At 49.5% G+C, this 23,924-nt stretch overlaps 1 protein-coding gene across 1 annotated transcript; it reads right to left on the bottom strand.

Moving 5' to 3' along the window:
• Nucleotides 1-6,727: 6,727 nt before the first annotated feature.
• LOC133282294 (olfactory receptor 5AS1-like) lies at nt 6,728-7,234 on the bottom strand (the record flags this gene model as incomplete). Its single annotated transcript, XM_061478330.1, has 1 exon — nt 6,728-7,234. A coding segment is annotated over exon 1 (507 nt), but the record flags the coding sequence as incomplete, so codon positions are not given.
• Nucleotides 7,235-23,924: the final 16,690 nt, after the last annotated feature.

Genomic DNA, 23,924 nt, shown 5'->3' with positions numbered 1-23,924 from the left:
ACTCTCTCGATCCTCCTCCCCGTTCCTCCGGGAGCGGGGAAGGGGAGAGCCCCGGTGCAGGGAGGGGGGGGGGAGACGAACACGGACCTTGATTGTTGTCAGCTTGGCACCACTCACTGGGAGTGAGTGAACAAGTTACCTGACTGGGTTTAAACCACGACAGTTCTTTTTGGCGCCCAACGTGGGGCTCGAGGGGTTGAGATAAGAACAGATCTGACTGGATTGATAGTCACTCGTCACAATGCTGATTTATTGGCTCTCAAGGTTTTTCCTCTTGATCTCACAGTTTCAGTATACCATATCTTACGTCCATCCGGTATTGGCTGTATTAGTGTTTTTCAAGTGTGGGGCTTGGGCTAAGGTTTTTATCCCATTGTACTTTATGGTAATGACTTGTAATACAATAGAATCATTGATCATGAAACTGATCTGGTTTATGTTCCCAGTGTGGTCACCACCTTTATACTTTGGGAGGTATATGATGGAGGTGCTTAGCAATTACACATCTTTTTTCTCCTTCTCAGGTGCTCAACCTGTGAAGGAGACATCCTTTTACCCTCCTAGTCGTCCCCCCAGACCATTTACATTTGAGAGTTTTGAATTTTTTAAATGGCCTTTTAATGCTCTTGAGACTTGTTTGCTGATGGTGATGGGAATCACCATGCTAACACGCATACAGAGTGTGTTTTGCCCACTACTGATTTCAAGAGTTAAGCAGATTCAGGTTTGGGTCTTGTCTGGGGTCAAACGACGATGTAGGAGGACCGAGAGATTTTCCCAGAGGCTGGACAGCCATGAGTGGCAGGGTGTGTGGGATAGTATGGGCAAGTATCTAGGTCAGTGGGCCCCTCCAGTACTTTGGAATTTCACTACCGAACAACTGCAAAATCCAGAAGAATTAGTAAAACACTTAAATGAGGTGTGTGGTCATTCTGGCCATACCAGAGATGGACAAATCACGGCAACGTGCTGGGGCTTGGCCTATGCTTACAGGGCCTTGTTCAACACTATTCAGCACCTTCAAAAGGAAAAGAATGTCGGCGGATTTGAGGGCAAAGTGACAGTCGCTACTCAAACTTTGGCTGCAATGAACTGCGCAGCTACCCCAGTGGCAAGTACAGCAGCTGCTCAAACTTCAACTGCAACAGACAGCGCGGTTACCCCAGCTCCAAGCACGGTAGCTACACCACCCCCAGCAACAAGTACAGTCGCTACTCAAACCACAGTGATAATCACTGCAGCCAAACCAGAGGACCAATTCGTACCAATATCAGTTGCCCCTGTACGCAAGAGAACAAGCAAAAAGGAGGCAAAAAGGGTGAAGCGAGATGAAGAACCAATGAATTCACCACCCGGTCCAGAATCTGATCAGGAGTCATCCTCACATGACGAAGAAGAAGAAGAAGTAACTTCTCGACCTCGGACCTCAACCGAGCTGCGGAATATGCGAAAAGATTTTACCCGTCAACCAGGGGAGCACATCATCACCTGGTTACTCCGATGCTGGGACAATGGGGCCGATGGTCACGAACTAGAAGGTACAGAAGCCAAGCAGCTGGGATCACTTGCTAGAGAAGGGGGAATTGACAAAGCAATTGCAAGAGAGAAAAAGTCCCTCAGCCTTTGGAGGAGGCTCTTGGCAGCTGTGAAAGAAAGGTTTCCGTACAAGGACGATGTTACGAGTCGTTCGGCCAAGTGGACTACTATAGACAAAGGCATCCAGTCTCTGAGGGAATCGGCCATCGTAGAGATGATCTATCACATCAAGCCGAATAACGGGGATACACCTATAGATCCAGATGAAGTTGAATGTACACGACCCATGTGGCGAAAACTTACACGGAATGCACCGTCATCATATGCCCATTCATTGGCAACAGTGACCTGGAATGACATAGTACCACTAACAGTGGATGAAATGGTTCATAAACTCCGAGAGTTCGAAGACAATCTCACTCCTTCCATCATCTCAGCTGTGAAAAAACTGTCCCAGGACCTCGACAAATTGAGGGACGATGTATCTGATTTATCCAGCTCCTCACGTGTACCAACACGCGTCTCAGCTATTAACAAAAGACGTCCTATTGTCAAGAGAGGAGATACAGAAGGTATACGCCACGGGGTACCCTATGGTTTTACCTGCTGGATCACGGAGAAGACATGACAAAGTGGGATGGAAAACCTACTTCAGCTTTGGAGGAACGGGTGAGTGAACTGAAGAGGGGAGCAAGGGCCAAGACTGATCGTCCCATGAGAGCTACGGCTTCAGTCTCTGGTGAGCAGTTTCCCAGATGGAGTGGAAGAGCTGATTTTACTCCAGCTCCTGTGATAACGAAGAATAATCCCTTTCAACACGACTTAAGTGTCCAATGCTGTGACGACCATTAGAGGGGCCCTGCCTCCAGCCAGGTGGAGGTAGGGGACAATCGGATTTACTGGACTGTGTGGATCAGATGGCCTGGCACATCAGTCCCACAGAAGTATAAGGCTCTAGTAGATACCGGTGCACAGTGTACCCTGATGCCATCAAGCTGTCAAGGGGTGGAACCCATCTATATTTCTGGAGTAACAGGAGGATCCCAAGAGTTGACTGTGCTGGAGGCTGAAATCAGCCTGACTGGGAGGGAGTGGCAAAAGCACCCTATTGTGACTGGTCCAGAGGCTCCATGCATCCTCGGCATAGACTACCTCAAGAGAGGGTACTTCAAAGACCCAAAAGGGTACCGGTGGGCTTTTGGTATTGCTGCTTTGGAGACTGAGGAAATTGAGCAGCTGTCCACCTTGCCTGGTCTCTCAGAAGATCCCTCTGCTGTGGGGTTGCTGAAAGTTGAAGAACAGCAAGTGCCAATTGCGACCACAACAGTGCACCGGCGGCAATATCGCACCAACCGAGACTCCCTGATTCCCATCCATCAGCTGATCCGTAGACTGGAGAGTCAGGGGGTGATCAGCAGGACCCGCTCACCCTTCAATAGCCCCATATGGCCAGTGCGAAAGTCTAATGGAGAATGGAGACTAACAGTAGACTATCGTGGCCTGAATGAAGTCACACCACCATTGAGTGCTGCCGTACCGGACATGCTAGAACTTCAGTATGAACTAGAGTCAAAAGCAGCCAAGTGGTATGCCACGATTGATATTGCCAATGCATTTTTCTCCATTCCTTTGGCAGCAGAGTGCAGGCCCCAGTTTGCTTTTACTTGGAGGGGTGTCCAGTTCACTTGGAACCGACTGCCCCAGGGGTGGAAACACAGCCCTACCATTTGCCATGGACTGATCCAGACTGCACTGGAACAGGGGCAAGCTCCAGAACACCTGCAATACATTGATGACATTATTGTGTGGGGCGATACAGCGGAAGAAGTCTTTGAGAAAGGGAGGAAAATAATCCAAATCCTGCTGAAAGCCGGTTTTGCCATAAAACGGAGTAAGGTCAAGGGACCTGCACAGGAGATACAATTTTTGGGAATAAAATGGCAAGATGGACGTAGACAGATCCCCACAGATGTGATCAACAAGATAACAGCAATGTCTCCACCAACTAATAAGAAAGAAACACAAGCTTTCTTGGGTGCAGTGGGGTTCTGGAGAATGCACATCCCAAATTACAGTTCGATTGTAAGCCCTCTCTATCATGTGACCCGGAAGAAGAATGATTTTAAATGGGGCCCTGAGCAGCAACAAGCCTTTGAGCAAATTAAACGCGAGATAGTTCATGCAGTAGCCCTTGGACCAGTCCGAACCGGACCAGATGTAAAAAATGTGCTGTACACTGCAGCTGGGGAGAACGGTCCTACCTGGAGCCTCTGGCAGAAAGCTCCAGGGGAGACTCGAGGTCGACCCCTCGGCTTTTGGAGTCGGGGATACAAAGGATCTGAGGCCAGCTATACCCCAACTGAGAAAGAGATACTGGCAGCCTATGAAGGGGTTCGAGCTGCTTCGGAAGTGATTGGCACTGAAGCACAGCTCCTCCTGGCACCCCGGCTGCCCGTGCTGGGCTGGATGTTCAAAGGCAGGGTCTCCTCTACACATCATGCAACTGATGCTACATGGAGTAAATGGGCTGCACTAATTACACAACGAACTCGAATAGGAAATCCCAGTCGTCCAGGCATTCTAGAAGTCATCATGGACTGGCCAGAGGGCAAAGATTTCGGAATGTCACCAGAGGAGGAGGTGGTGCGTGCTGAAGAGGCCCCACCATATAATAAACTGTCAGAAAGTGAAAAGCAGTATGCCTTGTTTACTGATGGCTCTTGCCGTATTGTGGGAAAGCATCGGAGATGGAAGGCAGCTGTATGGAGTCCTGGACGACAAGTTGCAGAAACTGCTGAAGGAGAGGGTGAATCGAGTCAGTTTGCGGAGGTGAAAGCCATCCAGCTGGCCCTGGACATTGCTGAACGAGAAAAGTGGCCAGTACTTTATCTCTATACTGACTCATGGATGGTGGCAAATGCCCTGTGGGGGTGGTTGAAGCAATGGAAGCAGAGCAACTGGCAACGCAGAGGTAAACCCATCTGGGCTGCTGCACTGTGGAAAGATATTGCTGCCCGGGTGCAGAACCTGGTGGTGAAGGTACGTCATGTAGATGCCCATGTACCCAAGAGTCGGGCCACTGAGGAACACCAGAACAACCAACAAGTGGATAAAGCGGCTAAGATTGAAGTGGCTCAGATGGACTTAGATTGGCAACATAAAGGTGAATTATTTTTGGCCCGGTGGGCCCATGACACTTCAGGCCATCAGGGCAGAGATGCAACATATAGATGGGCCCGTGACCGAGGGGTGGACTTAACAATGGACACTATTGCCCAGGTTATTCATGAGTGTGAAACATGTGCTGCAATTAAACAAGCCAAGCGGTTAAAGCCTCTTTGGTATGGAGGACGATGGTTGAAGTATAAATATGGGGAGGCCTGGCAGATTGACTATATCACACTGCCACCAACCCGCCAAGGCAAGCGCCATGTGCTTACCATGGTGGAAGCAACCACCGGGTGGCTGGAAACATACGCTGTGCCCCATGCCACTGCCCGGAACACCATCCTGGGCCTTGAGAAACAGATTTTGTGGCGACACGGCACCCCAGAGAGAATTGAGTCAGACAATGGGACTCATTTCCGGAATAACCTTATAGATATTTGGGCCAAAGAGCATGGCATTGAGTGGGTATATCACATCCCCTACCATGCACCAGCCTCTGGGAAAATCGAACGGTACAATGGGCTGTTAAAAACTACACTGAGAGCGATGGGTGGGGGAACTTTCAAGCATTGGGATACACATTTACCAAAGGCCACCTGGTTGGTCAACACCAGAGGATCTGCCAACAGGGCTGGCCCAGCCCAGTCAGAACTTTTACATATTGTAGAGGGGGACAGAGTTCCCGTGGTGCATATGAAGAATTTGCTGGGGAAGACAGTCTGGGTTATTCCTGCTTCAGGTAAAGGCAAACCCACTCGTGGGATTGCTTTTGCTCAGGGACCTGGATATACTTGGTGGGTAATGCGGGAAGATGGGGAAGTCCGATGTATACCTCAAGGGGATTTGATATTAGGGGAAAACAGCCAGTGAACTCAATTGTATGCTGTTGCCTGCTGTGTAATGCTTTTATAGCCCATCAACTAGATGTCTCCAGGTCACCAGCGACTGGCCCTGACTTCCCTCCAGCCATCATCCCAACAGAGAATGAACTTGGAACATCATGGACCGAATGGACTCGGCAGCATTATAGGGATTGGTCCATGCACTAAGAAAATGATTTTTTTTTTCCTCTTGGTCTGTATGTATATGGATGTATATATGTGGGAGAGCGATGGTGTATTGAAAAATGTGGGATCTGAGCACGACATGAATGGTATGGAATAAGGGGTGGATAATGTCCTGGGTTCAGCAGTAGCAGTCATGTTTTTTCCTTTGTGTTAACTGGTGCAGTGCTGTGTTTTGACTTCTAGTTTTGAGAACAGCGTTGGTGAAGCCGATGTTTTCGGTTGTTGCTAAGTGATGTTTACCCTGACCAAGGACTTTGTGAGGCTCATGCTCTGCCAGGGAGGAGGGGAAGCTGTGAGGAAGCAGAGACGGGGCGCCTGACCCGGGCTAGCCGGGGAGGTATTCCATACCACAGCACGTCATGCCCGGGGTGGGGGGTAACTGGGAGTTGCCCGGAAGGACAGGAGCTTCCGGGTGGAACTCGTTTTCTTGGCCGGTGGTATCGTATTCTCTTCCCTTGTTATTTTCCCTTATCATTGTTTTAGCTGATAGTAGCGGTAGTGATTTGTTGCTGGACTGTTCTTGTCTCAACCCGTAGGAGTTGCACTCTCTCGATCCTCCTCCCCGTTCCTCCGGGAGCGGGGAAGGGGAGAGCCCCGGTGCAGGGAGGGGGGGGGGAGACGAACACGGACCTTGATTGTTGTCAGCTTGGCACCACTCACTGGGAGTGAGTGAACAAGTTACCTGACTGGGTTTAAACCACGACATACAGTTTCTCCATACCCTGCACTTGCTTTGTGATCTCCTTAACTGTAATAATGACCAATAGGGACCAATAATGACAAATAATGGCCAGTAATTACCAAATCCATGACCACATGTTTCTTCCTTACCTCCACAGTACTGAAGAGCTCTAAATGCGCTTTCAAACCCTGCATAGATGTGGCAGCAGCTTTTGCTCCCACAGCCTCCTCAGAGCCCCCTTCACCTCCTTGTTCCTCAGGCTGTAGATGAGGGGGTTGAGGGTTGGGGTGAGGATGCAGTAACACAGCGACACCAGCTTTCCCTGATCCCATGAGGATGCCTCATGAGGCTTGACATAGGTGAGAATCCCGGGTGCATAGAAGATGGTGATGGCAGCCAAGTGGGAGGCACAGGTAGAGAAGACCTTCAGCCTCCTTGTGGCCAAAGGGATCTGCAGGACAGTGTGGAGGATGTAGGTGTAGGACACCAGGATCATCAGGAGAGGGCCCATGGCATTAAACACAGCGTTGTATACCTGCAAGACTTCATTTGTGCTTGTGTCTGAGCAAGAGAGCTGCAGGAGGGTGGGCAGCTCACAGAAGAAGTGGTTGATGCTCCTGGCCTGACAGAAGGACAACCTCCCTGCCAGCGTGATGTGCACCAGGGAGGTGAGGAACCCGATGCTGTACACCAGCACCATCATGCCATAGCAACGCGCCCTGGTCATGGTAGTGGTGTAGAGCAGGGGCTTGCACACAGCCGTGTATCGGTCGTAAGCCATTACCCCAAGCAGGAAGGTCTCACAGATACCCAGAGCCAGGAAAATATACATCTGGACAAAGCAACCCCAAAAGGAGATGTGGCTTCTCCCCAGCAGGAAGGTCTCCAGAGCTTTTGGTATGATAGCGGAGGAAAGGCAAACATCCATGCAAGATAAGTGGCTCAGGAAGAAGTACATGGGGATGTGGAGGTTGGGGTCAGTGTTGATCAGGAGGATCATTGTCAGGTTCCCCAGCACCATGAAAACGTAGAGGGATAAGAAGACTGTGAAGATGGTGTTTTGTAGCTCTGGGGCATCAGAGAAACCCAAGAGGATGAAGCCGGAGAGAACCGTGAGGTTTCCTGTATCCGTCATTTCAACAAGTTGATGGATTTGGATTGAAAGGAATCAGTGAAATACACCCCTAGAAGAGAAATAATGTGGAAGTTTAGTTGGAGTTTAATCCATAAAGTAAATGCAATGGAAAATGGTGCATTTGTAATGCTGTATTTCTGTCTCTAGCTCAAGATCTGAAGTCAAAGAGGTGAAGGAGCTCATTACACAACCTGAAATTAAAAGAGAATAATTCTACCATGATTGATATACACTGCACTAATGAAACACTGAAAAACATCACGTCTATCAAAGTATAATACAATAAAATCAAATAAATACATCTCAAAATGTGGAAAACAGAAAACATTTTGTCTTTTCTTCACTGATTTCTGGGAATTTTAAGGATTTTTTTTCTCTCTATTTTGTATTTTTCGGAATGGATCAATTCTCTTCTGTAGCTTCATTACTTGTGCTGCATCCTTTTCATCACAACACAAAGCCATGTACTTGAAATTTGCTTTAGGTTCTAAGTTTATCTGCTTTTGAAGAACCACCACCCTGCATAAGGTTAAGGGAAAGCAGTGGACTTGGCTCCAGCAGAGCCTTGCTGTGATTGCAGTGAGCTGCCTATGACCAATCCAAATATGCACCTAAGGGTGTAAAATATATCATATATAAACCAAAATTTTAAGGCTTTAGCTTGAATATTCTCATCTCTGCCATGAAATTCCTCTGCAGATGAATTACTTGATGGAATATCAACCTATGAATGGCTACATCAGTGCTAAAATACCCCTAAATCTGTTGGAGATGGGGCAGGAACACGGGTTTTTGAAGCAAAGCTACCCCGTACTAGCACATGTTTATTCACACCTCAGGCTATCATAGAATGCTTTGGGTTGAAGGGACCTTAAAACTCATCCAGTCCCAACCTCCTCCCAAGAAGCCCCACACTGCATAAGGTTAAAGGAATACAGTGGTCTTGGCTCTAATAGAGCTTTGCTGGGATTGCAGTGAGCTTCCTATGACCAACCCAAATATACACCTAAGGGGGTAAAATACAAAATATACCATATATAAACCAAACTTTTAAGGCTTTAGCTTGGATATTCTCATGCTAAAATATCACTAAATCAGTTGTAGATGGGGTCACGAAGGTTGGTGTTTTTGAAGCAAACCTATTAGGCATACTAGGGCACTTTTATTTACACTATGGTCTATCATAGAAGGGTTTGGGTTGAAGGGAAATTAAAGCTCACACAGCTCCAAACCCTGCCACGGGCAGGCACACCTTCCACTAGAGCAGCTTGCTCCAAGCCCCTGTGTCCAACCTGGCCTTGAGCACTGCCAGGGATGGGGCAGCCAGAACTTCGCTGGGCACCCTGTGCCAGTGACTCAGCACCCTCACAGGGAAGAATTTCTTCCTTATCTCCAACCTGAATTTCCCTGTTTCAGTTTAAACCCATCACCCCTTGCCCTATCAATACAGTCCCTGAAGAAGAGTGAAATTCAACATGCCATCAAGCATGTGAGAGGCAGCATGACCAGGGTCAAACTGGACCCACCACCCATCAAACCCTTTTGTACCTGCTTGGTTAAAGAGGAAGGTGGTGGTGGATGCAGTGCCTGCAGCTCCTCCTGGAGACCATGCAATGAGTTGAAGGAGAAATGCCTGCGAGCAGGATGCTCCAGGCTGGCTGGTGGAGGGGTTTTATCTCACAGGAGGCATTACCTCAGAGGCTTGTGTTGTGCAAACTGTTCTCCCAAAGGACCCTCCTCCATCGGATAATTAGTTTGACTTGATCAGCAAAACAACCTCTCAATTCCTCTCTCCCCAAACTCCTTCTGGCCGCATCAGCACCTCCAAGACCAGTTCTCCTGCAGAGACCTACCCAGGAAGACAGGCCCAGGACAGTTTGCTTTGTATTTCCCCATCTATCACACAACTCTTCCTTTCAGTGTTTCCCTGAGGAAGCCCTTTACATCGACAGGGTTCATCTAATATTGCATTGAAGGGAGCTGAAAACAAACACAACAAAGCAACCTCTGTGTGGATGGTTTGCGCTGGTCATGGGGAGTCCTTTCCATCAGGTGCATTTATTTCCATACACTTGACTAGTGATTGTACAGCACTTTGGTCAAAAGCATTGGCTCAAAATGTGGCTGCGTTGAGGATATATCAGGATGAAGTCAGATTTCCCAGTCTTCATCTGAAGAATTCTGAGTGTCGGTGTGTCCCGAATATTTCTCCTAGATGAAGAGACATGATAAAACCCTTAGTAGAAATATTAAATGATAACCTTGTCCCAGGCATTTAGAAAAGACAAAGGATGGAGCAGATAGAAGAGAAAACCGAGGTATGAAAATGTGGGGAAGCAAGAAAGAGAAGAATGTAGATGGCTTTAGATGTTTTCAATGTCAACCTGTTTTTCTGCTGGAAGGAACCAGACTGACAGTCCAGGAGATGCACTGGAGAAAGGTAGAAAATGATTTCTGAGTGGTTTTGAATGTCTTTCTTCCCCATTGAGTACTGGGCTAAAACCAAGGCTTGTGAAGTGGGAAAATCAGTATAGCAGAGGGAGAAATAACCCTCAATCAAATTCTGGAAAGAAGAAAAATATATAATTCAAAGATTATTGAAAAGAACTACATGAAGGCAAAAAGAGGCACTGAGAATACCTGGATGCGATTGTGCAGGGTGAATAATGCAGCTTGAAGTCCCAGATGCAGACAGCTGGGTATTGTACTTGCTCCATCGGGCTCATGAGGATACCCATGCCAGCAGCACCTTGGGTGTTCAGGGGAGAGGAAGACCCCAAATCCTTCCTCTTTACCAGCATTCTTGCTCTTTACACCCCTACTTAAATTCACAGCAGAGCAGAGGCTCAGATATCATGTTTGACCAATCTCTTCGCCTTTTATGAGGAAATAACACGGTGGATGGATGATGGCAGAGCGGTGGATGTGGTCTACCTTGACTTCAGCAAAGCATTTGACACAGTCTCCCACAGCATCCTCACGGCTAAAATGAGGAAGTGTGGACTGGATGATCAGGTAGTGAGGTGGACTGCGAACTGGCTGAAGGAGAGAAGCCAGAGAGTTGTAGTCTATGGGGCTGAGTCTAGTTGGAGGCCTGTAACTAGTGGAGTGCCTCAAGGGTCAGTACTGGGACCGGTATTATTTAATACATTCATCAATGATTTAGATGAGGGAATTGAGTGTACTATCAGCAAGTTTGCTGATGACACTAAGCTGGGAGGAGTGGCTGACACGCCAGAAGGCTGTGCTGCCATCCAGCGAGACCTGGACAGGCTGGAGAGTTGGGCAGGGAGTAACTTGATGAAATATAATAAGGGAAAGTGTAGAGTCCTGCATCTGGGCAGGAACAACCCCAGGTTCCAGTCTAGGTTGGGGAACGACCTGTTAGAGAGCAGTGTAGGGGAGAGGGACCTGGGGGTCCTAGTGGACGACAGGATGACCATGAGCCAACACTGTGCCCTTGTGGCTAAGAAGGCCAATGGCATCCTGGGGTGTATTAGAAGGGCGGTGGTTAGTAGGTCGAGAGAGGTCCTCCTTCCCCTCTACTCTGCCCTGGTGAGACCGCATCTGGAGTATTGTGTCCAGTTCTGGGCCCCTCAGTTCAAGAAGGACAGGGAGCTGCTGGAGAGAGTCCAGCGCAGGGCAACAAAGATGATTAGGGGAGTGGAACATCTCCCTTATGAGGAAAGACTGAGGGAGCTGGGTCTCTATAGTTTAGAGAAGAGGAGACTGAGGGGTGACCTTATAAGTGTCTATAAATATATAAAGGGGGAGTGTCACGAGGACGGAGCCAGGCTCTACTCAGCGGAAAACAATGATAGGACAAGGGGTAATGGGTACAAACTGGAACACAAGAGGTTCCACTTAAACTTGAGAAGAAACTTCTTCTCAGTGAGGGTGACGGAACACTGGAACAGGCTGCCCAGGGAGGTTGTGGAGTCTCCTTCCCTGGAGACATTCAAAACCCGCCTGGACGCATTCCTGTGTAACATTATCTAGGTGTTCCTGCTCCGGCAGGGGGATTGGACTAGATGATCTTTTGAGGTCCCTTCCAATCTCTAACATACTGTGATACTGTGATATGACTTGTCCCCATTTAACACAAGGGCTTTGTTGACCAATAGACTGTTGCAGCTTTATTTCTTAGAATTGCAGCCTGGTTTGTGTTGGAAGGGACCTTAAAGCTCATCCAGTCCAACCCCTGCCACAGGCAGGGACCCCTTCCACTAGATCAGCTTGCTCCAAGACCCTGTGTCCAACCTGGCCTTGAACACTGCCAGGGATGGGGCAGCCACAGCTTTTCTGGGCACCCTGTGCCAGCACCTCAGCACCCTCCCAGGGAAGAGCTTCTGCCTAAGAGCCCATGACAGTCATGGAGACCACCTCGTCATGCTTCGAGGACTGGCTGGAGCTGGGCTGGAGGTACATGAAGAGGGAGCTGCCATAGTGCAAAGCAGTGGAGATGAAGTGAGAGGCACAGGTGGAGAAAGCTTTTCATTGACCAACCACAGACCGCATCTGCATGACAGTGAAAAGGAGCCACAAGTAGGAGATGAGGATGAAGACCGTGGTGATCAGTACCTTGAACCCCACCACGGCAACAACCATCACCTCAATGGCAGGGGTGTCAGAGCAGGAGAGGCCTAGCAGTGGTGGTCCATCACAGAAGAAGTGATTGATCGTCTTGGACCGACAGAACGGGAGACGAGATATGGAAACCGTGTGTATGGTAGAGCTGATCAGGCCAGCTAAGTAGGCACCAGCCAACATCCCAATGCAAAGCCTTTGGGACATGTCTGTGGAGTAGAGAAGGGGGGTACAAATGGCCATGTAGCGATCATAAGCCATAGCAGCCAGCACGTAGCACTCGGTGGTGCCACATGTTGCGAACAAGAAGAGGTGAGTGGCACATCTAATGAAGAAAATCACTTTCTGCTCCACTAGAATATTGAGCAAGGCTTGAGAGATGATGGTAGAGGAGTAGCAGACATCCAGGAGAGGCAACTGAAAATTCTGAATAGGCCCAAATCCCTCAATAATATTAAGAATGTCACGTTTTGTCTATCAATCAGCTACACCACTTTAAGTCAATGTAAAGGGTGTATATATACATATATACACACACATACATATATATATGTTAATATGAGGTAAATTCTTTTTGAGAGAGGAAAACATCAAGTTCCCAAGGCCAGTCTTGGCTGAACACCACAACCACCACCAACACACTTGGAAGCAAGTAGGTATTTTAAGGCAAGGAGGCAGGGCAACACCAGAATGAATAAACTGCAGGGTTCCTCATAGTTCTTCTCAAGCCATTGACACATGGAAGTCCTTGAATTCCTGAGTAACTGCTGGGAAAAGGGAATTATTTCTCATCTTTTGGGCGCTGCCAGTCTAGTGTGATACATGAGGAATAAATAGCTGTTCTCTGTGACCCAGGAGGAGCTCTTTGAGAGCAAATGTGGCTTTCCTTAGGGTAGGATGGTGCAGAGCCAGGATTTCTCGCCTCACTTTGCTTTAGACACGATGGCTAACATGGAGACAAAAGATACATTCAGGCTTGATCAAAGATAAATTCTCCCTGGGAGAAACCAGCAGCTCCTAAAATCACAGCTTACAACAGGCAGAATAAATCTTCACTGATTTTTCCTGCCTAACATTAATCATCACTTGACAGAGTTACACCAGAGAGCAAAGCAGAAGTGCGCGTGGCTGGTATCTGACAAGCAGAGCCATGCTTAAGAGTCATCATTATTTGATGACCTTTTGCTGAAGGGGTGAGCTCCCCCTCCAGAGCCAGACTCCTCAGTTCAGATGTCCTGTGAGCAATGCGTGCGGTCTCCTGGTGTTATTAATGGGGATGTAGAGCTGCTTTTCACTGCTCGCATAGAGATGCCGGAGGCAAAGCAGCTCCTGAGCCATCACCACGGAGCTGGAAGATGTGACCCAAGTAATGAAAATCGAAGTGTTTGGGTCTGGGGCTCAATCCTCCCCCTGAGGCAGCATCTACCTGCCCAGACACACACATCTCCTGCCAGGGGACAATTGACCTGAAGCTCACAATTAACAAAGGCTCACCCTCGCTTTTTCTTGCTTGACAAACCAAGTGCTTGGTCTGAAGTGATCCAAGGGCAGATATGAAAGCTGGGATGTTTCTAAGGCTGCAGCTTGTGCTATGCACGACAGCTTCCCCCAGCAATCACATCTCCCTGCAGCTTGAGCACATTCACTGGAATGGAGATAAATTAATCTGAAAACCCATACCTTGCCGCCCTCGTTTAGATATTATCCATGCAGGTTGTGGGTCCACACTCTGCTGAAGAGTTAACTGAATATTTATCTCTGGATTCCTGGGGAAAGGACCTCCATTTGTGGCTTTCCTATTCCGATTTGGTAAGATCTTGCTTTTTGGCCAAGCTTTCAACAAGCTGCCCTAGGACTCACCAAGCAGACTGCTGCTAGTATTATCCAAGATGTAACTCTTGACATTATGGATAGGAGAACATCCAGATGCTGTTATGATCCTACAGCCAAGCAAAACCTTGTAGCATAACCTCCTGGTTAGGTAGCAGTTAGCTTGCTCTCATGGAACCATAGAATCCCAGAGTTATTTGTGTTGGAAGAGACCTTAACGCTCATCCAGCTCCAACCCTTTCCGTGGCAGGGACCCCTTCAACTAGAGCAGCTTGCTCCAAGCCCCATCGAACCTGACCTTGAACACTGCCAGGGATGGGGCAGCCACAGCTTCTCTGGGCACCCTGTGCCAACACCTCAGCACCCTCACAGGGAAGAGCTTCTGCCTAAGAGCTCATCTCAATTTCCAGTCTGGCAGTCTAAAGCCATCATAGTGGATGTCATCCTCAAGATCTCAGTACAGGAACAAGGGGAAGGTGCCAGATATATGAAGTTATAACACACTGTTTGGTTAGCTGCTCTTTCGAGCATCTTACAGCACAAACTGTCTAATGAGTGAAGAAAAGGATCGTTCAAAATATGAAGCAAAAGAGACCCATGCTCACAGCACCAACATCCCTCTGATTCCTCAAGGTGATAGTTTCTGCTGCCCTGAAATAAAGCAGAGGAGGTAAGGTTTGCTACAAGGCCTGCGGATCCTGTGGATGCCACAGGACAAAGCAGGGTTTTCATATCAGGGATTTCTTCCTCTTTGCTCTCAGATCCACTTGAAATGGGTTTTAATACTCCCAGCTTCTCCAGGCTCCAGCTAGAAGGGTAATGCTGCTCTGTCTTCTCCCATGCAGCATCTACCCGTCCTTCCAGAGCCTTGTCCTTTGTGGTATTCATAGAGCCAGGGGTAAAACAAGTCAGGGGATTACACATTAACCGCCAGGGAGCTGTCAGACCAGGCAAGGGTCAGCCCAAAGGGCTCCCAAGAGCCAGGTCAGGATACACCCAACAGGTTTTAAAATTAATGGCACCGGAAGGTCTTATTTGAACAATACCAGCCCAAAATTGTTGTCTTTAAGAGTTTTATCCAGCCTTCAAAGATCCCCAAAGCTAGTTTCTTAGTACATAGCAATATGTAGTGTGTCATATCCGTATTCAAAAACAAGATTACCTCTTGGGAAGCACTCTTAGACATGTTCAACCCTCAGCATACGAGAAATCCAGCTCTCCTTTATCTCAGCTTATGCTGCTACTTAGAATGAAAATATAAAAGCACAACTTCCTTTTCATTTTGATGCAGCTGCCTTTACTTTTCAATCAGAAATGCTTCCATTACTGTGCTCCCAAAGATGAGAGGGGGCTGCAGGGCCTTCCAGGAAAGGACAGAAGTCACTTCTTTACTCCCCAAAAGCCCTAGTAGGGTATGACCCTGGCTATTCCTGCCTAGCACTTAATGCTCTGTAACAAAAGGTGGGTTTCCTACCCCATGCAGGTTACCAGGATGGATCTACCAGTAGCCCAGGAACTTGGTTACTGTATAGGCATCCTCACCCATTTAATTCAGCATCAGAGAGCCCAGCTGCTCCCCTGGGATTATTTAGGTGGTGATGGGTGTGATTTACATATATCAACAACAAGGAATTAAATCCTTCACCTCCATGTGATAAAGGTTGAGACCTTACCTGGTTTGAGATCTGATGTGTTTTTGTTTGCTTTCATTATGAAATCTGGGATGGCTTTGTCAGGAGTAAAGATGTGCAATGGGGATACTTTCTGAGAGGGATCTGTGGATCTAGAGGAAGGATCTAGATGGAGAAAGGAATCATTTAAAACACCAGGAATTAGCACTTCAAATTGTGTATGGATAGCACAGGCTATTTAATGAAAAAAACATTTAAAAGGCAGAGTGAATTTGATATCCTCAACATCAGAAGGACATGGATCAAGTGCAGAGGAGGCCACGAGGATGATCAGGGGATGGAGCAGCTCCTGTATGGAGCCAGGCTGAGAACACTGGGGCTGTGCAGAATGGAGAAAAGAAGCTGTGTGGAGACCTCACAGCAGCTTCCAGTGTCTGAAGGGGGCTACAAGGGTGCTGGAGAGGGACTCTTCATCAGGGACTGTAGTGACAGGACAAGGGGTGATGGGTTCAAACTGAAACAGGGGGAGTTCAGGTTACAGATAACAAAGAAGCTCTTCCCTATGAGGGTGCTGAGGCGCTGGCACAGGGTGCCCAGAGAAGCTGTGGCTGCCCCATCCCTGGTTATGTTCTAGGTCAAGTTGGACACAGAGTCTTGGGTGACATGGTCTAGTGTGTAGTGTCCCTGACCATGGCAGGGGGTTGGAACCAAGGTCCTTTCCAACCCAAACCACTCTATGATTCTACAATAATCTACATTTCATACAACCTGAAGCCTCAGCCAAGAACTGCACTAGGAAAAGTGGGGTTTAAAGCATCATTTCTAAATGTGAGAGGACTTTGAAGCTGTTAAACTATCTGACATTGCCTTAACAGGGTCAGGAAATAAACTGTCTACATAGGATCAGCCAACTGTAGAGGCAACATGATGGCCTTAGTTTATTTATCTATTATTTCTCAGTTTTCTGAGAACAAGCCACTTGGCTACCCAAAGCTTCCCAGCACGTAAGAAAAAGGTGGTTTTATCTTAAATGAAAGGAGTGACTATTCCAGCAACGTCCAATAGATGGTGGTGTTGTATAAGAAATCCTGATCCATGATTTTCGAGACGGTTATTCAAATCTTCTGCCTTTTGATACCTAAAGGGACTCCTGTGACCATTTTGCACCTCTTGGAGGTGACCACAGAGAGCAATGGTACCAAGAAGGAACAACAATCACACAGGAAAAGGAATGGATTTTGTTCAGAAGTAGATGAAATGTAGTTTTGAAGGGGAAATGGACATCTAAAGAGCCAGCATATGTGAATACTGTCATGTCCTGCTGGCAACAGTAAGAGTCAGCTTCAGGATGGTAACTTTACTAAAGAATAAGAATAAATAAAGAATAAAAGAGAACAGATAAAGAATAAAGTATAAATAAAGAATAAATTATAAAAAAAGAATATTTATTTCTTAGTGCTGGCCAGGGTCACATCCCTGTTTGGGTTATTTTCCCCTGGATTAAAGAGTGTTTTTCCCACTGGTGATGCCACAGCTCAAGTGAACACAGGTGGAAAATCCCCATCCAGGACTCAGCCAAGCCTTCTCCTTCCTATCAGCCCATCAGCTCCAAATCCATTCCCAGAGGAGCTTGTTAACACAACTGGATCAACGGACATCTCTCACCTTTGAGTGATGAGCTGCTAAAGAAATAGGGAAGTTTTGGGTGTGTGGGGAAACCCTGTGGTGACTGTTTTCCCTGGTGGCATTGCGATTTTATAGCAACCAAGATATGGGGGAGCTGCAATTTGTGCCAGGAATGACTTCTTGCATAGGAAATAAGGACTTTTGGTTGGGTTTTTTCATTACCTTCGATTTTCCTGCTGTTTCAGGGTCCTGGTTTGTTTGCATGTTTGCTTTGGGTTTCTTTAACCCCCATTGCCTCAAACCAAAGTGCAACTCTCCTGCGGCAAACTCTACTGATAACATTCTTGCCTTCGTTTTTAACAAACCACTGTGGGTATAAATTAGAAAACTCCTTAGAGCTTCTCTTAAAGGCTTTGAGAAAGGCAGAACTTGAGGATGAAAACTGAAAGGGTGAAGTTCTACAGCTGCCTGAAAAGAGGTGGCAAAGCCCAATTTGAATGTGATTTAACTCAGCAGCCTGGTTCCAAACACAGACCTGTTGTAGAATTTGCATTTCACTCACTTGGCTCATGCACAATACCCATTGCTCCATAACTGCATTAAAACATCAGTTCATCCATTTAGATCTTGGGTTTCCATCCTTCCTGGGAAAAGCCCATAGCAGCTGGGCCCTCCCCACCCTACAAATCACTGAAACCCCAACTAAATTGAGGCAAGGAAAACTAGTATTGTGTGTGTTGGTGTTGACATTTAACACAAGAATATACTGTGCTATATATATATAGTTTAGAATGCATTTAATATTGTGTTTTGATATATATACACACATATATATGTGTTTATGTGTATAACTTGCCAATCATAGGAATAGAGACCTCCTAGATGTCCTTTCTGACCAATAACTACGTCCTGCTGGTCATAGTCACATCAGTGACTAGTCATGGTCATGCTAGTCATGGCCGCATCAGGTTGCTCCTGGCCTCATTCAGGCAGCTTCTGAACATGTCCATGGGTGGGGGCTCCACAGCCTCTGGGACAAATCCTCATAGAATCATAGAATAGTTATGGTTGGAAAGCACCTTAAGATCATCAAGTTCCAACCCCGCTGCCATGGACAGGGACACCTCACACTAAACCATGTCACCCAAGGCCTTGTCCAACCTGGCCGTGAACACTGCCAGGGATGGAGCATTCACAACTTCCCTGGGCAACCTATTCCAGTGCCTCACCACCCTAACAGGAAAGAATTTCCTCCTTATATCCAATCTAAACTTCCCCTGTTTAAGTTTTAACCCATTACCCCGTGTCCTGTCACTACAGTCCCTAATGAAGAGTCCCTCCCCAGCATCCCTATAGACCCCCTTCAGATACTGGAAGCTGCTCTGAGGTCTCCACGCAGCCTTCTCTTCTCCAAGCTTAACAGCCCCAACTTTCTCATCCTATCTTTATATGGGAGGTGCTCCAGTCCCCTGATCATCCTCGTGGCCCTTCTCTGGACTTGTTCCAACAGTTCCATGTCCTTTTATGTTGAGGACACCAGAACTGCACACAATGCTCCAGGTGAGGTCTCACAAGAGCAGAGTAGAGAGGCAGGATCACCTCCTTCAACCTGCTGGTCACGCTCCTTTTGATGCAGCCCAGGATACGGTTGCTTTCTGGACTGCAAGTGCACACTGAAGCCGGCTCATGTTCATTTTCTCATCAACCAACACCCCCAAGTCCTTCTCCTTGGGCTGCTCTGAATCTCTTCTCTGCCCAACCTGTAGCTGTGCCTGGGACTGCTCCGACCCAGGTGTAGGACCTTGCACTTGGCATGGTTAAACCTCATGAGGTTCGCATCAGCCTACCTCACAAGTGTGTCAAGGTCCCTCTGGATGGCATTCCTTCCCTCCAGGGTATCAACCGAACCACACAGCTTGGTGTCATCAGCAAACTTGCTGAGGGCACGCTCAATCCCACTGTCCATGGCAGCGACGAAGATGTTGAACAAGACCGGTCCCGACACCGATCCCTGAGGGACCCCACTCGTTGCTGGTCTCCAGCCAGACATTGAGCCATTGACCACAACTCTTTGTGTGCAGCCATCCAGCCAGTTCTTTAGCCACTGAGTGGTCCATCCATCAAATCGATGTCGCTCCAATTTAGAGACAAGGATGTCATGTGGGACATGTTGAACGCTTTGCACAAGTCCAGGTAGATGACATCAACTGCTCTTCCCCTGTCCATCAGTTCTGTAGCCCCATCATAGAAGGCCACCAAATTGGTCAGGCAGGATTTCCCCTTAGTGAAGCCCTGCTGGCTGTCACCAAGCACCTTGTTGATTTTCATGTGCCTTAGCATGCCTTCCAGGAGAACCTGCTCCAAAATTTTGCCAGGCACAGAGGTGAGACTGACTGCTCTGTAATTCCCCGGGTCATCCATTTTCCCCTTCTTGAAAATGGGGGTTGTATTTCCCTTTTTCCAGTCATCGGGAACTTCACCTGACTGCCACGATTTCTCAAATATGATGGCCAGCGGCTTCGCAACCTCATTCGCCAGCTCCTTCAGGACCCGCGGATGGATTACATCGGTACCCATGGACACGTGCACGTTCAGATTTTTAAGATGGTCTCGAACCAGTTCCTCTCCTGCAGTGGGCCCAAGGTCTTCATTCTCACAGTCCCTGCGTCTGCCTTCCAAGACTCGGGTGGTGAGGTCAGAGCCTTTGCCAGTGAAGAGCGAGGCAAAGAAGTCATTCAGAACCTCAGCCTTCTCCAAATCCTGTGTAGCCAGTTCTCCCGAGAGCTTCCGGAAGGGGGCTATGTTGTCCCTAGTCTGTTTTTTATTTGCTACATACCTGAAGAATCCCTTCCTGTTATCCTTAACATCCCGAGCCTATTTGAATTCTAACTGGGTCTCAGCTTTCCTAACCTGGTCCCTAGCTTCCCGGAGAAATTCTTCCTCAGCTCCATCTAAACCTGCCCTGGTGCAGCTTGAGGCCATTTCTTCTTGTCCCATCCCTTGTTCCTTGGGAGCAGAGCCCAGCCCCTCCTGGCTCCATCCTCCTCTCAGGCAGTTGTAGGCAGCAATCAGGTCCCCCCCAGGTCCCTCAGCCCTTCCCCATCACATTTGTGCTCCAGGCCCTGCACCAGCTCCATTGCCCTTCTCTGGCCCCGCTCCAGCACCTCAATGTCTCTCTTGTAGTGAAGGACCCAGAATTGAACCCAGGATTCGAGGTGCGGCCTCAGCAGTGCTCAGTGCAGGGGCACCACCACTGCCCTGGCCCTGCTGCCGCACTGGTGCTGATCCAGGCCAGGATGCTGGGAACTTCCTGGCTGCCTGGGCACAAGCTGCTCATGTTCAGCTCCATCAATCAGCACCCCCAGCTCCTTTCCCATGAGCAGTTTTCAGCCCCTCTTCCCCAAACCTGGAGCATTGCAGGGGGTTGTTGTGGCCCAAGCGCAGGACCCGGCACTTTGCCTTCTTGACCCTCAACACATTGGCCACAGCCCATGGATCCAGCCTGTCCAGATCCCTCTGCAGAGCTTCCTACCCTCCATCCCCCACCACACCTCCTTGGTCTTTTGGTGGGACATCCCAAATTAGGCAACCCCCACTCTGGGGCTGGCCCCCCCAACTCCCTGATACCAGGGACGGGGGAGCTGGGATGCCCCATGGGGTGTGGTTTGGGGGCAACGAGGAGCAATTTGGGGCTGGGTGGCATTGGAGGGGGGGAGCAGCTTTTCTGGGGTAACCTCAGTTGGGGGTGGGTGTTTGGTGGGGCCCCTCCAGGATTTTGGGTCCCTGGGTTCATCTGGGGGGGGCCGGGGGGATGGAAGGGTGTGGGTGACTTTTGTGCTGCCCCAGGCCCCCACTTGGGGGTCCTGCATGCTTTTGTGCTGCTTCAGGGAGATTTGGGGTTACCCTAGGATTTAGGGGCAGCACGATTGCTTTGGGTGCCTCCAGGGCCCTTTGGGGTGCAGTGTGGTTTTGGTTTGCCCCTTTATTGGGGTGAACCTTTTGGGGATCCACCCCCTTAGACCCACCTAATTCACTACTGAACTGAAAGCAATGTTGGGGTCCCCCCAGTGTGTTCGGGGTTCCAGAGCATCTTGATGGATCCCCAGGGCAGGTGTTGGGGGAACACCACTTTTCGGAACACCCCTTTTTTAGCAAGTCTGTGCCACTGTGCTGAGCCGGGGTGGCTTTGGAGCTGTGGGCTTTGGGTTTGGGGGGATTTGGGGGGATGCAGGGAGGATTTGGGGATTCAGGCTGGTCCACAAAACTCTTTGGGGTGGCTCATTTATTTGAGGGACTCCCTGTCTACCAAGACTGAGGGGTCCATCAATCCCAGGGCAGCCGAATCTCATTGGATGCCCTAGGGAGCCCCATTGACACAAGCGGGAGGAATTTGGGTGTTCAGAGGGATTTGAGTGTTCAAGGAACATTTTGAGGTTCGGGGGGGATCCCCAAAACGCGCTGTAGGAGGCACATTATATTGGGAGATCTCCCATGTACCTGGGTCCCAGGGCCCCCTCAGTCGCTTTTGGGTGAGCAACATTCCCCCAGCATGGAGATGTGTTGAGGGGAAGAGTTTGGGGGTTCAAAGGGGATTTCGGCATTGGGGGAGCTCCCCAAAGCTCCCTGGGGTGGTGCAGGCATTTGGGGAACAGCCAGTGTCCCAAAACCAGGGGTTACATTTGACCCAGAGTACCCTGACTCTTCAGTGCCCCTGTTGGCCCATGGCAGTAAATGGAAGGGATTTGAGGTTCGGAAGGGAACTGGAGGTTTAGGGGGATTTGGAGGTTCATGGGAATGTGCCCAAGCTCTGCAGGGGACAAATGGAGGCCTCAAACAGGGGCTACAGCCACCAGAGACCACCCCACAGATCACTGGGGCTTTGTGATGGCGGCAGCATCGTGCCCATGGCCACTGGGCACCCAAGGGTGCTCCGGGAGTCGCTGCAGGGGGATCAGCCTCTGCCCAGCCGGCTCGGGGAGGTCCCTCACGGGCTGCTCTTCCTCAGTGCCTTTGGTCCGGAGGTGGAGCATGCGAGGGGTCACAGCTCAACGTGGGCCATGGAACAGGGCGTCACGGCCACCTACGAGGAGTGGAGAGGGACCGACACTGGCACAGCAGAGAATCATGGAATCCCAGAGTGGGCTGGGCTGGGTGGGACCTTAAAGCTCAGCCAGCTCCAACCCCCAAAGGCACGGGCAGGACACCTTCCACTAGAGCAGCTTGCTCCACGGCCCTGTGTCTCTGTGCACTCCCAGGGCATCCTGGGGATACCCCTAGAGAATCCCAGAGAATGCCTGCAGCACCTCCAGAGCACCCCATGGACCCAGTCAGAGCTCCTGCGTCACAATGACCTTGGGGACATGGAGACCACAGGGGTGGCTGATTCTGGAACTCCCCGTGTTCAGGTGTGTGAGGTCACAGAACCCCATGGAACTCTTCAGAGGAGGCACCGGGAGACGACAGCTGCCCCACGGAACACAAGCTACCGGTGGAGGAGGCAAGAGCAGCTCCTCTGGTGGTTCCCGTCTTGGTGTCTCGGAGCCGGTGCCGCCTGTGGACACAGGAGCGTGGAAGGAGGTGGGTGGCGATGGCGATCTTGGGGTGCTGTAGGAGTTGCCAGAACACCTCAAGAGACTTCCCCAGAGTGGCTGCTTTGGACTCGGTGTGTGAGTTGGGCTGGCTGAGCCGGCAGCGGAGCGCTGCGGCTGCCGAGGGATGATCCTGGGATCTGCCCTCATTTCTTGTGGGGAGAGCAAGGGCCTGTGGGGATGGGCCAAGGGGGAACGATTTTAACGTGACAGAGAGGGGAGATTGAGATGAGATCTTAGAAGTTGTTCCCTGTGAGGTGGTGGGACAGTGGCACAGGGTGCCCAGAGAAGTTGTGGCTGCCCCATGGCTGGCAGTGTTCAAGGCCAGGTTGAATGGAGCTTGGAGCAAGCTGCTCCAGTGGAAGTTGTCTCTGGCAGTGGCAGGGTTTGGAGCTGGAGGAGCTTTAAGGACCCTCCGAATCCAAACCATTGTGTGCTTCCGTGATATCCTCAAGTCCCCTGGGGGGAAGTGAGTGAACAAGCTGTCTGTCTGCGTTTAAACCAGGACAGCAAGGCAAGGCAAGGCAAGGCAACGCCAGGCGAGACCAGGCCAGGAGATGCAAGACAAGGGAAGGCAAGGCCCATGAAGGGAAGGCCAGGCCAGGTCAGGCAAGGAAAGGAAAGGCCAGTTAAGGCAAGGTAAGGCTAGGCAAGGCAAGGCTAGTCCAGGTCTAGACAGGCCATGTAAGGCCAGGCAAGGCCAGGTAAGGAAAGGCCAGGCAAGGCCAAGCAGGTCAGGGAAAGGCCAGGCCAGGCCAGGCTAATAAAGGCAATGCAAGGCCAGGAAATCACAGGGAAGGCAAAGCCAGGCCAGGCCAGAAAAGGCCAGGCCACACAAGGCCAGGCCAGGCAAGGCCAGGGAAGGCAAGGCCAGGCCAGGCCACTCCAGGCCAGGCAATGCTAGGCCAGGTAAGGCAGGGTAAAGCAATGCAAGGCACGGCCAGTCGAGGGCAGGCAACCCAAGGCCAGGTTAGGCCAGGTAAGTCAAGGCAAGGAAAGGCCAGGCAAGGCAAGGCAAGACAAGGCAAGGCAAGCGAAGGCAAGGCCAGGCCAGGGCAGGCAAGGCAAGGCAAG

Source organism: Pezoporus flaviventris, unplaced genomic scaffold (genome assembly GCF_033815535.1).
Source record: "Pezoporus flaviventris isolate CSIRO_AGI_PZ_B2104156 unplaced genomic scaffold, CSIRO_AGI_Pfla_v1 ptg000116l, whole genome shotgun sequence".
In the NCBI taxonomy this organism is placed as follows: Eukaryota; Metazoa; Chordata; class Aves; order Psittaciformes; family Psittacidae; genus Pezoporus; species Pezoporus flaviventris.
The sequence above is the reverse complement of the archived record's forward strand: the minus strand, read 5'-3'. Positions and strand labels throughout refer to the sequence as shown.